The sequence below is a fragment of the Trachurus trachurus genome (assembly GCF_905171665.1).
Source record: "Trachurus trachurus genome assembly, chromosome: 11".
Taxonomy (NCBI): Eukaryota; Metazoa; Chordata; class Actinopteri; order Carangiformes; family Carangidae; genus Trachurus; species Trachurus trachurus.
Genome location: NC_139904.1, coordinates 25,248,027 through 25,263,154, shown reverse-complemented (window position 1 = coordinate 25,263,154; position 15,128 = coordinate 25,248,027). Strand labels below are relative to the sequence as shown.

At 41.4% G+C, this 15,128-nt stretch overlaps 2 protein-coding genes across 2 annotated transcripts; both read right to left on the bottom strand.

The window, feature by feature from the left end:
• Window positions 1-1,825: 1,825 nt before the first annotated feature.
• Window positions 1,826-5,887, bottom strand: nup42 (nucleoporin 42). Its single transcript, XM_083982792.1, has 7 exons — window positions 5,575-5,887; window positions 4,323-4,797; window positions 4,119-4,207; window positions 3,929-4,005; window positions 3,580-3,666; window positions 3,388-3,478; window positions 1,826-2,850 (listed from the first exon to the last, which is right to left on the bottom strand). The coding sequence occupies exons 1-7, from the start codon at window positions 5,783-5,785 to the stop codon at window positions 2,315-2,317; spliced, it is 1,566 nt and encodes a 521-aa protein (XP_083838918.1). The 5' UTR covers window positions 5,786-5,887; the 3' UTR covers window positions 1,826-2,314.
• Window positions 5,888-7,456: 1,569 nt separating this feature from the next.
• On the bottom strand, window positions 7,457-13,499 carry LOC310993164 (gasdermin-E-like). Its single transcript, XM_083981479.1, has 10 exons — window positions 13,349-13,499; window positions 11,692-11,930; window positions 11,400-11,592; window positions 10,944-11,121; window positions 10,071-10,191; window positions 9,798-9,914; window positions 9,270-9,391; window positions 8,921-9,059; window positions 8,507-8,577; window positions 7,457-7,935 (listed from the first exon to the last, which is right to left on the bottom strand). Exons 2-10 carry the CDS (start codon window positions 11,900-11,902, stop codon window positions 7,702-7,704), a joined length of 1,386 nt encoding a protein of 461 aa, XP_083837605.1. The 5' UTR covers window positions 11,903-11,930; window positions 13,349-13,499; the 3' UTR covers window positions 7,457-7,701.
• Between the last annotated feature and the right edge of the window lie 1,629 nt (window positions 13,500-15,128).

The following is a 15,128-nucleotide window of genomic DNA, read 5'->3' as shown; positions in this document are numbered from 1 at the left end:
TGTAGTGACCGGAGTGAGCGTGTAATAGCGATGAAGACAATGTGTGTTTAAGTAGGTGTATATCATAAAAATTTTTTTTAAAAACGATCCAGAGAAACCAGCAAGGGAGGCGGAATTTCAATAGCTGCAGGCAGAAGTTATAAATCAAAGAATTGATCGGTTCAGCACTCGACATACATACACAGCCGCAATACATGGTTTAAATCGAGAATTAACAAGATGGACTGCCCCTTTTTCCCCTATGGAAAAGTGTGTTAAATGCATCAGTGCAGGATACACTATACACCATATGCCTGTTCCATGTTGCTATACAGTCAGGTCAGAGTTAACTGAATTACAGTGCTCATGTGACCGGGTTTGTGTAAGCTATGATTTCACAGGAGGGTGGGGCAGGTTGGGGATTAAAGTGGGAGTGTGTACAGGACATGACAGGTGTGTATATGTGCGTGCGTGTGTTTCAACTCAAATGTCATGTCTCTAAATCCAGCCTCCCTCCTGGGCATACTGAACAATCCCCAGGAGGGAAAGAGGAGGAAGTGACTGCATTCACAAATGCTCTGTTAAACACAACAGGCCAGATAAGTGATATTTAATCATTTCTTTTATACTGTATAATTTCATAGCACAACTTTACACAGGTCATAATGTGCACCAGAGTGATTAAATGCTCCCATTAAAACATTCTGTGTTTGGCTGTGTGTGCACAAGCATCTAAGGTCTCATCCCTCATCTTTAATATTGCTCTGATCCACTCCACATTACATAAACACAGAGTTAGAGACTCACAATGTGATGCTGCAGCACTCAAGTGATTAGATCTGCTTATTTACTGTTGTATAATAACAGAATATATTGTATATATTGGAAATGCCCATATTTCTCAGTAAGATGCATTCACAAGTCAACGGGTGGTAATTTACACTAAAACGAGCATGCAAGTGCCTTTTGGTGAAGAGTCTCTATTTTAATCGTTCATTAATCTGTTGAATTATTCATGTATTATCTGCTGGCAGGGGGTGGGTGGGAGGTTACCGCTGCCAGACTGAGAAGTATCAGAGAAAATTACTGTTGTCACTGTTCCTTTTAGTTAATGCTGTGTTACCATTTATAGGTAGGTATAAAATTGTATTTCCTGTGCACTCAATGCTTCTGACCAGGCCGTGAGATGTGGATTTAGGATGATTTGACACACGAAAACACACTAGGACACACACACCGCTCAGCTGCACCTCTTGCTGATATCACAAACTCCCTGTCAGCTGAAAATATGCTCCAGTCAGCAGAGCCTTAGCCCTATAGCAGCAGAAAAGCTTATTGGTGTCTCTTTGTCACTGTATTCCTCTTCCTTGCGGTCCCTCTGGGTTCTCAACACCTAATGAATACGTATTGAATAGCTTACTCACTCATTGTCATCCGTGCTCTACCGCGCTTCTTTTACTGGATGCCGGCCCACAAGCTGATGTGGATGGATGGTTTTAGTGGATGGTGGACAGACTTTGTTGTTTCAATATGGTGTCTCTTTACACTGTAAGTAAGAACATAAACCGAGGGAGAATAATATTTACCTTAGGAAACTACCTATAGTTCTCAATTTAGTCCTAAGGTACAGTCATTTGCACTTCCCCAGTATCTTTGTGCATCGCGCAATCATTAAACAGCCAGAGGTATTTAAGGGCTTGTACTCTGACACCCTCTCCTGGCTGAATTGTGCAATCACAGGAGGAACCCAGTTGATGTGAGACTACAGTGTTTGTAAAGGTGTTTTATTCTCTTATGAAGCACTCAATGAAATACATTTTCTAAGAGAACATTATGTATTACTTGCTGCAAATAAACACTTTGTGCCAATAGACCTTTATCCCTAACTTTATGGCGTGTGTTTAACGCTTTACTGTCATAATAACCTTATCATAGTTAAGAATATATATTACATATCTATACTTGCAAACACGTGGACTTAAAATGTTTCTCATCAACTGCTCATATTCTGCCTCTGAGCATCAAACTGTGTTTTAAGGCATTCAAAAACCCTAAAATGGTATTTTATGACAAGACACGATCTAAAAATATATACTGTGGCTGTACATAATGTGTCATTGGTACATACAGAAAAGTATCAAACGGAACCAAAGCATGTTTCCCCTGCTGAAACTGATCATATTTCAAGTAATGATCTGACTAAAGTATTTCAATATCGTCTGTCTGAAAAACAACAAATTATTGAATTTGGATTTAACAAAAGCTCTGTGCAGGAAAAAAAATTGTATAAATTATAACTTTTAATTTGAAAGGTTTTATAAATTTCCCCCACGAATCATACCATCAGCATGTCCGCTGGTGGAGGTTTTAAAGGAATCTGACCGAGAGTGAACCTTTTAGCCTTGAACTGATTCAGTTCCTCTGGAGTCAGTGCGCTCTCAGGTGAAAACAGACTGTCCGCTGCCCCACTGGCAGACCCGCCTCCTGCTGCAGGTGCAGCAGCAGCATTTGTTCCAAACCCTCCACTCGTCTGTGCAAACAGGCTGCTGCCTCCTGCTGGTGTTTCAGCCCCAAAACCACTTCCAAATCCTCCCCCACTGTTCGCTGTGGAGGAGAAGCTAAAGCCTGAGGCAGAGCCGAATCCTGAAGCGGCGGCTGGCTTGTTGGTGGTCGGGGCAGCAAAGGAGAAACCTGAAGCTGAAGGAGCTGCAGGGGAACCAAACCCAGAGGGAGGCTGAGAAGGAGCTGCTATGGCACTACCGAAGCCTGTTGAAGACGGTGGTGCAGCTGAGGAACCGAATCCACCACCAGTTGGAGCAGCAAAGCTGAAACTGCTGGCCTGCGCTGGTTCTGGTGCTGGAGCCCCAAAGCCTGCATGTTCAGACAGACATTAGAGATAACACAGGAGGAGGAGTGATTATTGATTTGATTGTGCCGTAGAATATTTAGACAGGACTTAAAGCTACTTTTTATTCAATTTTCTGTGAACTCAAATTTAGACACTCAACTGGACTCATAAGCCCTTTGCTACATGCAGTCTACTAATCAGCTCAAGCATTGTTTTCATAAGAGATTAGGGAAATTTAAAGCAACTTTCTTGCAGAAAGTTAAATGATTTAATACACGATTCTCACACTAGGCTATGGAATAGGAAACTCCAGCAAATGGCATATACCTTGTTGGGATAAAAGGTTATATAATCTGCCTACCAGCACATCTACGGTAATGCTTACTAATTAACAGGTTACATCTCTTTTTGCAATTACTATTATTGTTTTTCCATTTATGGTCACACTAGGTATTTCTGGTCTCTTCCTTCATTATTTTGCAAAAGTCTATCAGAATATTTCCGAAAATGTTGAATGAATACTCCTATACTGTTACAATCAAGCAACACTTTATCCTCACCTTTGTTTCCAAAGTCAGGTGTGGAGGATCCAAATCCAGAACCAAAGCCACTTGAGGATGTCTGAGGTGCTGGGTTCTTCAACTCTGCCAGCTGTGAGGAAATGAAGGATAATAAATATGAGAAATGTTCACTGTATTTTAAAACATGAGATGAGAACACTGTTGCAGTGTGTGTGCATTTGTGCAACTTACCAAAGTTGCACGTGTGGCTGGATTCATGATCTTCAGTTCCTGGACTCTACTTCTCCACTGGTTGATCAACTGAGTGACACCATTAATCTAAACACATAAGAGAGATTTTTCTTAGACTTTTACACATTAAAATCCCTGCAGTTTTTTACTTAACATGTGAACCAACACTCGATAAATTCAAGATCATGTGACAAACACAATGATATATATTCAATTTACTTGTATAACACTTTTGATGCAGGGGAAAAAATAAATTCCGAATCACAGCAACTACTGTAGTACCCCCGTGACCTCTTGACCTCTGAAGACAAATGTAAAGAACAACTTAAATCAGCAACACTTCACTCACGTAGCCCTGCAGATCTCCTGAAACTCTTGCTGAGTAATACTCCAGCCTCAGCTCCTCTGGAGAGAGATCAGGGAAACCTAAAAAAAAAAAAAGAAGAGTTATTGGTGATTTATAAAAAAGAAAAAAAAGTTATAATTCACAGCAACAAATAACTTGGAAATCATGAAATAAATATATTTTTGAAGCTGACCAGTCAAAAGTGTCTTGGCATTTGAATAACACGAGAAGCACCACTGCCGTGAACTCTCCCAAATCTCCATGTCAGCCTGAATGATCTCCCTGGGTGATCAAGAGATAGTTATAGCATTTTAATTCACTTCTCATCACAATCAGACATTCCTCTAAGTTTGCAAAGGTTAGAAAAACACAAAAACAAACAAACAATGAAACTTACAGTTTTTTGTCACCGTCATCTTCGTCACCGGCTGGTCCTCCTCCTCTTCCTCCCCTGTCAAAATTGCTGGGAGAATTCAGCTCTGAAAATCTATTAAAGCTGAAGTCTGAGCTCCTCGCGTTGTCTCTTCTCCCTCCACCTCCTCCTTGGCCCCAGTCATTCCCTCCTCCTCCTCCTCTTCCTCCTCCTCCTCCTACTCTACCCCAGTCAGCTCCTCCACTTCCACCTCCTCCTCTACCCCAGTCAGCTCCTCCACCTCCACCTCCACCTCCACCTCTACCCCAGTCAGCTCCTCCCCCTCCTCCTCTACCCCAGTCAGCTCCTCCACCTCCACCTCTACCCCAGTCAGCTCCTCCACCTCCACCTCCGCCTCCTCTGGAGCCCCAGTCATCACTTCCATGAGATGAGAAGGATGAAGGCTGGATGTAGCCTCCTTTTTGCTGGTTCGGATTCACCCAAACTCTGTTCCCAAACCCTGAAACACACATGCAAAACAATACGAGTCAATGTCAAGGGAAAAAAGGGAGTTTATGAAATAGTTCACCATTACAGTCATTCAACTTCTGTCTACTCTAATGGCTTAAGCATGGCTGTCCATGTTTTATGTTTAGTGTTTCTTTATCAGAGCTGGGTGTCTGAGAGAGGGGAAATCACTATGAGATATTCTTGTGATTTTGGGATTCATAAATAAAATTAACAGCAAAAGGATTTTACTAAGATAACTAACGTTACGTTTAGCCAGCTATGTATGTGTTTGTTTACTAATGGTGCCTTTCACACACAAAACAACCAGGATACAACGTTTCATCAGTGTAGCCTATATATCACACACAACAACTGGACGTTTTTTCTGAGCTGATAATTATAAAATGAAGTATTTTTCCCCACTCAGTTGCCATTGAACAAGGTTTTTCTAAACCTATGATCTAATGTAGTGTCGTAAAACTGCCTGGCAAAAACGGATACTAACCATGAAATAGGCTAGCTGTACAATGGGTAATTATGCACACGTAATTATTTGTTGAAACTTTTTGTTCAAGTAAAATACTTCAGTGGACTTGCTAGCTAAAAATCACAGTGACCCATAACCTAAAGTTCACAAACCAATAAAACAAGAGTGAACGAGAAACAACATTGAACTTCCACCTCGGAGCTCTGTTTTCACGGACGGACCCGCTACCGAAAAACTACACTTGGATAAAAAACTTGAGCTTTTATCACGACATTTAGACCAAAGTTAGACCACATTTACCTCCTCCTCCGCCTCCACCTCCTCCTCTGGGCTGCTGCTGTTGACCGCCGGAGCGGCTGTAGTTGTTGTTGTATCCTCCTCCTCCTCCTCCTCCTCTACCTCCTCCTCCTCCACCACCTCCACCTCCTTGGTTTCCTCCTCTCGGGTGCTCATTCCAACATTTATCGCCGTAACGACAACGGCCCTGTAGGAAAAAGTTGCACACCGGCATGTTTCTCTCGCTGCTGGTTGTGTTAAGTGTTTCTCTCCCTCCCGCTCTGCGCAATGTTTTCCTGCGACTCACAACGACGCTGCTGCGGCGACGGCGGCGCACGCTCCGGTCGCAGCAGATTGACGTCAGAGTTGAACGCAGCGGAGTTGGTAACCAGCGGCAACAGCGACCCCGCGTGGCAGTGCAGTGAGCTTGCAGTGACCCGAGGTGTTGAGGTGAGTGAAAGAAGAAAACAGGCTCGTCATCCATTCATCAGTTGTTCCCTCTACCGTGTTTCCAGGAGCAGGGGCCAGAGTTTCATTGTGTCAGCATGTCCACACCATTGAAGATATCATAGGTGGCAAACTGTATTCTTTGAGGATTGGTTATTTTTGTTCTTCTTGTGGAGTTGTAGTAAAAGGCAACTGCAACTGGACTTCTCTTATTTCTCTCATCTCTTCTTATTTTTGTTCATTTCTGTGAGGTGTTTTGTGTCTCTTTGCTGTCATTTTATTTTCAATCTTTGCTGAGCATAAGATTTGTTCCCTGTCCAATAGACCCTGTGTAAACTGGGTTAATTCGGCATGTGAAGCAAATAAAAGCCTGGGTTTCTATTTTTTATTTTTATTTAACCTTTATTTTTAACAGGGTAGATCCATTGAGAGTGAGCTCTCTTTTTCAAGGACGCCCTGTTTTGAGAATTGACTGTAATTTGTCTGAGGTCTTTTCATTTTGATCAAGCAATATTACATAGGCTATTACTTAATCCAGAGGGCCTTCTTACTTCTCAGGCCCGAGGGCCTGTTGTTATCCAGTCTTCTAACATTCTTTGCATTTGTATTTTCCATTAAGTGCACCTAATAAGGTGGCACCCAGGAGCATAAACCAATAATAATAAGCAGTGACAGATGCAGCAAATAGTTCCAGAGAGTTTAATCATTTATGCTCTGTGAACACATGCACTCACTATAATGTCAGAAGCTCTAACCAGCCATGAGTGGAAACACCTGTTTGCATGTGCTGTATGACATAGACATGTAACTCTACAGAGGTGAGCACAATACAATACATACCAGACATATTTAAAACGTATGAGGAACTATGAAAAAAAGCATGATTAATTATTCATCCACTTTATTCAACAGCTGGTCTTATGAATCTTGAAATTGTTTGTCATATTCAAGACAAAATGCAGAACTTAACTCCAAAAGTAAACACTTTCCAGTAGACTTAATATTTGCAATTTCCATAAGACAAAGTTAAAAGCTCTGATAAAGGTATGACACAGACAAAGCTTTAAACACAAAGATTTGTATTCATATATGATAAAGTAAAGCTTTTTTTCAAATAGCAATATACATTACAATCTCATCTGACAAATAGAAAAGTGGCCTTTGCAAAGACAGCTTCATAAAAGTATTATTCATATATTAACACAAATAATCTTCATTATAAACTTTAGTTCTTCATTTTGACGTAATTAACAATAGTATTTAAGGCAATAGACTGACTATCAGTCAAGCAACACTTGTGCATTTTGTCTGTGGGTCAAATTCCACATTTTGCTGTTGCTGTGAAAAACATGAAATCTACTGTATGACACATGAATGTCTCTTAAGAAATACGATCAGTTTTCAGCCTTTAACTGAACTTATTAAAGGACAAGACACATCTTCATGGTGAGCTTAAATTTAATAAATAAAAATATGACTGGATTTATACTAAACAATAACTTGTTGCATAAAATATATAGAGTTTTTTTTAAATATATAAAAACATAGCTTGATAAAAATATAAAGGAAAATATAAAGAAACTAAATTCTTTGTATATAAAAAAATATCAAGCAGCATATATATGGTATACTTTAAAGTAAAGAAAGAAATCGACAAAATATCGTCAGTGAGAAAGAAAGAAAGTGTGCATGCATAAACTCCCACTACTTCAGCCCATTGCACAGCAAAGACAGGCCCCGTGTGCTGAGGCAGAGGACCAGAGGCAGAGCTCCCGCTTCACCTCCTGTCTCCATCCACAGCCTGTTAGTGTCTCTCTTCAGCGTAACACTGGTGGAGCTGAGCAGCTGCTCTGCCTGTTGGAAAGTTTGGTTGTCCTGCAGCGGGACAGGAAGCTGCTGGATGGAGAGATGGCCACTGCTCTCCTTTAACCTGCACATCTGGTGAGGAAGATAAATAGACAGATGGATAAAAGCTCCTTATTGTCATCATTTTAAAGTTTATATCTAAAGCTTCCTGATGGAATGGCTCAACATTTTGGGGGAATACACTTATTTGCTTTACACAATGTGATCTATACCTCATGTTTGAGCATTTAATATGAAGCTACAGCTAGGAGTGTTATTAATCCCTTTGGGGACTAATAAAGTAATTCATATTCTTAGTTAGCATAGCTTTGCATAAGGTTGAAAACGGTTGGAACAGTTTGCCTGGGTGGAGCTGACAACTCCAGGCAATCACCAAAAACCGTTTGTATAAATTAAAACAAATGAGAGCACTGACAGTGAGAACTTAAGAGTTGCTGCAAAACCAGACTAGATGTTTTCTATGTGTGGAGTATCCTCATGTTTACTGCACATCTGGGATTCATATCAATCTTCTCATCTGACTCTCAGCAAGAAAGCTAACAATCATATTCCTAAAACACTCAACATTTCATTTAAAACAAAGCAAAAGTCTCAACAGTGAACAATTTCAGGATGTACAACGAGTGAAACAAAGCTAACTGACCAGTGTGTTGAAAGCCACCAGGAAATCAGCAGGGCTCTCACTCAGGAGGCTCAGGGTTTCATCAGGCAGCTCTACAGGAGCAAAACACACAATGAGATGAAAATGAAGAGTTAATTTGCAAAAGCAGATAACTCCGTTTTTAAAATATTCTAGAATCTTAATTTTTAATTTTTAATTTCCATAAGGTGATATCAGTCAAACCAAAGTTGAGTGACTTTGATATGTAACAAAACAGACATATCCCAAAAAGTTTTATTGAAAACAACACTATGCAAAGAATAATTACAAAGCCTCAGCTCATTTTTTTCAAAATGGCACTTGTCTGCTTTTGCAAATGAACTCTTCAAATGTAGAGAGGAATCTATGGAGTCCTGCTGTGTGCTGCTCAGAGCACTGTGTTGTGTTTCCTCTCACCTTCCATAGCACTGACCAACAGATGAGTTGCGTTCAGCTTAGCAGCGCCAGCAAACTGCCTGCACTCGCTATGACTGTCTAAGCTGAGTCGGTCCATTTCTGCCAAGTCGAGTGAGTCAGCTCTGCACAACTTCTCCAGCTGACAGCAGGAAAACAGAGTAAACAGAGCAGTTATTACCAAAGACCTGTCATAGGTTTTTAGCCTCAATGTAACTGTCAAGGATGGAATAAACAGTGGTTCTGGGAGAGTGTGTCCTTTTGAGTTAGTTTACTTGTCCAGGAGAGATGAGCCCACACCCTGGTGGTGTGGTGTCTTAAAGCTATAGGGTAATGACATTGTGTCACTCACCTCACACTGCAGGTATGAGACAGCAGTTCTGTCCCTCATTGTCTCCTGTAGTGTCTTGAACAAGGCATGTCTAGTGGCCTGGTCGAGCTCTGCCAGTGGAGACAAGTCCATCTCCCCTGATCCTGTCAGTGGGGGAAGGATCGAGCATGAGATTTGAAGCTGAAGCTACACTGGCATAATATCTGCTTATCTTTAAAAAAAAATCTAAATATTAACTCAAAATATGATACACATTATATTCAATGTATGTTTGTGAATGGAAAGAAATTGATTTCCAAAGTCCATGGTTGTGTAGCCTATAGTTTTGATCCAGGGTTTTGCTTGCATTTCAGACCAAATCACAAATCATCATTTCAACAGTTCAGTTCATAGAATCCACAATTTTATTTGTCTATGGGAAAAAAGGAACCTACAATACGTTCTGTCATTTCACTTCCTCAAAAAATGTGGGGTGTTGACGATATTTGAAAAACTGGTATTGGTCATCAACAGTTTACTAGCGAAATGGTGGCGTGAATTATCACAAACCGTTTTGCAATGCTGGAACGTTATCACCATTGAACTTGCCATCCACAACACAGGAGGAATCAATGGACGGAGAGTCGGACTCAAATCCTCCTTTTGCCCCAGATTGTAGGCATATGTCTAAAAATACACACAACATGAAAGGTAAACACAGAGAAAAGAGAAACATGTGAAATAGCAGGCACAAACGCACACTGACCTGATGTATGCCTACAACGTACAACCATAATAGAGAAATGAGCTTGTGATTCATCACTCACACGCCCTTGAACTCACCATAGTCTCCATTCTTTTTAATCTCTAGTTCCAGGATGCTGTACGCAATGACGGTATCAGAGGGGATCTCCAAAGAAACATCACTGTCCATCTCAATCTTGTTAGTGTCCTTCATAAACACCTGAGGATGCACATATAAACAAATACACACATATAAATATACCCTATTACATTTACAACAACAAACACGTGTTAATACCCAGTGTTTCCCCAGTGACCTGCAGGGGTGGGTCTTCCATGGTGGCACAGGGGGGCACCTGCCCCCCTGCAATCCCCCCCCCCCCCAACCCCCACCCAATGGTCATGACTTTTGGTAATGTAAGTCATTTTGTAAAACAATTTACCACTGTTATGTTCACTGTAAAGAGCTATAAGCATTTCTCAGCTCTGTACAGCAAACACGCCAGTGTTCTGTGTAGGAAATAAAGAAAATTGTGTAAGATTGTTATTATTCCCAATTTCACCATTTGAGTGATGCTTCTTCTGGTATTTCTGCATACATTGACTGACTGTTATACAAAACACTGAGATGTTTGTACAGAGCTGAGCTTTAAGAGTATAAGATATTGATGTTCACTTTAAGAATTTATTGTGTTACTTATTCTGCTAAGACTTCTTATCTACAAAATAGAGTTGGTTATCAATTGACTATAATTTGGAAAATGAAAAGGTCATAGGCATCTTCCTTACGATGTGGCCAAAAAAGTAAGATGAAGACATTCTGTAAATAATGTGTAGCTGTACAATATAAATATTCAAGTGAGCAATAAATCTTCATTTTTTCACTTTTGGGTGCCCCCCCCCCCCCCCAGATTCACTGTTGTTACCCCCTGTGCCCCCCACCAGAAAATACTCTACTCCGCCCCTGCTGACCTGAAGAGAGCTCCCCAGGATGTCCAGCAGCCCAAGCACTCCCTTGAAGATGCACTGCTCCTTCTTCGTCTGGGTGATGGAGCAGGAGTTGGTGGTGATGATCCTCTCCTTCACTATTCCGAGTACATCAGCCCGCTTCTCCAGCTGCCGCACCAGCTGGTGCTGCATGTCCACCAGCCTAGAGAAAACACAAACATGACTTCATCTACACAGCTGCATGTGTGGAAGGGACGGATCAGGTAAAGACTGAGTGTGGTGTATTCAAGACTTATGACATGACTGATCTCTGTAGCTGTGGTTAAGTCTTCCCATGACACACCGATCTGAGGAGTCAAATGTCTGATGTCCAACTACATCTTTAAACCGTTCGCCTCATCAATAATTAAGTCATTATCCTGTCACCTACTTCTGAAGAACTTCCATGAGCAATCACTATGAAAGGGAATTATTTATCACCTGTTTCTGGAGTCATGTAACAGCTTCTTCACATCCAGCTCCTCTTTTTTCAGCTTGCCAAAACACGACTGGAGCTTGGAAGTGCCCGAACCCTCAAGTCCCACACTGACAGAGCCAGCCACGGTGCGTAGCTTCCCGGAGAGTTCGTCCCCAAACGTCCCCTTGTAGGTCAGGAAGTCTGTCTCTGTCAGTCCTGATGAGACATATTGTGTCAGATGTAGGCTACAAGAGGGTATTGCATGGGGATAATAAACATTTATGTAGCTTTATTTGTGGATGCACAGCTACGTACCAGGGCTGAGGTCTTTGTTGCCCAGCAACAAGTCGCTGAGGGTGAAATCTGTTGGTTGGTACTTGGGCCTTTGCCAGAACCAGAAGCGGTTGCGTTTGACAACAAGTGCCATGGAAACCAGCTTTTTGGAGTCATTTACTCGTGACACGTGGATGAGGCTTCCCTCTGGGTCAATCTGATGGACAAAGTTGGCAGTGGCCTTGGAAAACATGGCTTCAGTGGATGAGGGCTGCAGACAGCTGGAAGAGGGAGAGAGAGACATTAAAGGCTTCAATTTGAGTTTATATTTTACACTGGAAGCACCGAGAGCAAAGAGAAGAGCTCTGAAGTGATCTCACTAAAAGACTTAGGGTGATTTCCCCGTTGGTATTCTCCCTAGATTTCCCCCTCTCGATCAAGTTTATGTAAGTTTGAGTACCTACCAGTAAAGCCAACAGCTCCAGGAAGGGTGTGTGGGTGAGCAGTATGTAACCCCAAACCTCTCTGTGTGTCCGACAACCACCTGTAGGCAGTGACTCACGAGGAGTACAGGAAGTTCCCCATAGTAAACATATTTTGTTTAACCAAAAAGGCACATGCAAACCCGTACGCACACACAGACACACACAGACACACACACCTCAGTGCCCTAATTCTTACTGGCTCAGTTTTCATAGCTTAAATATTTAAAGTAATCAGGCGTAAAAAGGATTTGTGCTGCTGTGAGGGAATGGACAGAGGGAGACCAGAAGAAAGTCTGAGCTGTGTCCGTGCTGGTTTGAGTTGTGTTCAAGTTCAAATTGAAAAAATGTGATGTTGGCTGAGGGACGGAGAAAGAAGCCAAGCACCAGAGAAAAATAAATGTAAAACAGGAGGAGATCTCTGAACAAAATCAAGAAGGCCTCCGCCCACTCCGAACAACATCACAAACTCCCCTCTTCTTGCCGTAGTTTCAGTGTGTTGAGTCATTTGGTTTAAATAATTAAAGCATTACCGTAACGTCGATGGGGTTTTGTTTAAACCCTCAAACTCAAACAGCTCAAATATGCAGCTTCTAAATATTTTATACCTCTTTTGTTAGGAAACTAAAGGGGGGATGATTGTAAGGAACCTTTTTGACCAGTACATGTGGTATAGGTGGCATCTATAGGGTTTATGTGTGAGCAAAAGTGTAGAAGATTGTGTTTGTCCAGTCAAGACTAATACAATGGTTGTTTATACCATAAAGCAAATACCTTACAGAGAAGTATTCCACAGCCTGATAGACACATGATTATATAATACATAGCAATACACATCAATGATCCACTGAGCCGAAGTGAACTAATAAACAGATGGAAAATTACAGTGGTCAAGCCCCCCACAAGACACACACACACACACACACAGACACACACACGTGCCAGAGAGAAGCACTTCCCGGCAGCCCACTTATTCCAACATACCAGTCCGCTCTGCGCGTGCCTGCGCAGTGACCTCAACTGCGCACAAGCCTTAAGAAGAACGTGTGATTCGGATTATGAAAATTCAATTTTAGAAATAGGGGAAAACAGTGGAGAACATCATGTTTTGCCCCGAAAAACACAACAAACCGACCATGTTGTTTGGCTCGAGTGAACCCACACTTGTATATTTGAGTTGTTTACTGTCTCATATAGTATTTAAAGATGTCTCTTACCTCCAAAAGGCTTACAAACAACTCTATGAAGATGACTTCAAGTCGTGTACGATCTGAGATCCTGTTGGTCCAGTTCTCACTCCTGGATCGTCACTTCAGGTTCCCATGCGTAAAAGTAGACCAAGATGTCCAGACGCGGGGCAGAAGTGTCGCTTCTTTCACGGTGTTGATGGTAACAGTGAAGCAGAGCAGTGACTGCAGCAGAGGATATAGCAGTGATAGTGTTGGGTCAGAGCTGTGGCTCAGTGGTGGGACTGTACGGTTCTCCACATGACCCTCCCACTCTCACTGCAGACTTAATTATGATCATATGAACTCTTGTCTTTGCGTGTGCGCGCGAGTGTGTTTCAGGACAAGAGCAGACTTGCCTCTATGTTTCTCTTTTTTATCTCACTAAAATACAACCTACACATGTTTGCAAATGAGGAATTTTTGATTCATTTTGCTACTTTGCTGCACAGTGCTGAAGTGGTTTGTCACACTTACCACACCACATCCTTGTCAAGCCTCTGCAGTTTTTTTTCCCTCTGACCTTTTTTTTTTTTTTTTTTTGCCTATAGCTATATATTTTTTGCCTAAATATATATATATATATATATATATATATATATATATTTTTTTTTTTTTTTTTTTTTTGGGGGGGGGGGGGGCTGGCTCTCTCCTTTTTTTTGGCTGACCCTAATACTCCTTCGTAATCATGGGCACTTTGCATATTACAGTTAATTCATTCATTCATTCATATGCATATGCATATGCATATTGCTAACAAAAATATCTTCACACAACCATTTTTGTATATTATTCTCCAAACATAAATGCCACTAAATTTTTCAACTTAGACTTTGTTGGTGGTTTTGTCATAACATCTGCCCCCATTTGTTCTGTTGGACAATAGTCCAGCATTACCTTGCCATCATTAACAGCTGACCTTACAAAATGATGTTTTATGTCAACATGTTTACATTGTTGTCTCTGTACAGGATTTTTAGCTAAGGCTATGGTGCCTTGGTTATCTTCATGAACCTTTGGCTGCATGTAATGAGACCCATCAACACCCTGTAACAGTTGAACCAACTACATACATTCTTGTATAGTTGCAGCTAACGCTATGTATTCAGCTTCACACATTGAGAGAGCTACCGTGGGTTTGCCTTTTGGGTTTCCATGAAATCAAGGGACCATTTTGGCTTATGCTGATACAATAACCCGTTGTACTACGTCTGTCAGTCTCATGTTCCCAATTTGCATCACTGAATGCTTCCAATCCAAGTAGCCCATTGTCACTCTTTCTGTAACACAACAGCTTTTCCTTTGTGCCATTCAGGTATACATGTTTTACAGTTGCCCATTGCTGTACAGTTGGCTCAGAAAGGTACTGTGAAAGTTTACTCACTACATAACTCAGATCTGGTCTGGTACATGTTGATAAGTAGATCAAGCTGTCCACAGCCTCCCTGTACGTCCTGACATCATTCATTACCTCTGCATTGTCAGTATAGTTAAGCTTTGGCTCACAAGGTGTTGCTCGTGGCTTGCAATCTTGCATGTCAAACCCTTAAGTATTTTCTCAACATACCTCTCCTGTGGAATTTTTACACAGCGATCACTTTGCTGAAAATCAATACCCAGAAAATTATTCAGTTTACCCAAGTCTTTCATTTTAAACTTAGCAGTGAGCATTTCTTTGACATTCATCATCACAGTGTCATCATCACTGGCTGCAATAACCAGGTCATCAACCCATATCACAATCAGCACTTTTTGACCTTCTGTTTCTCTG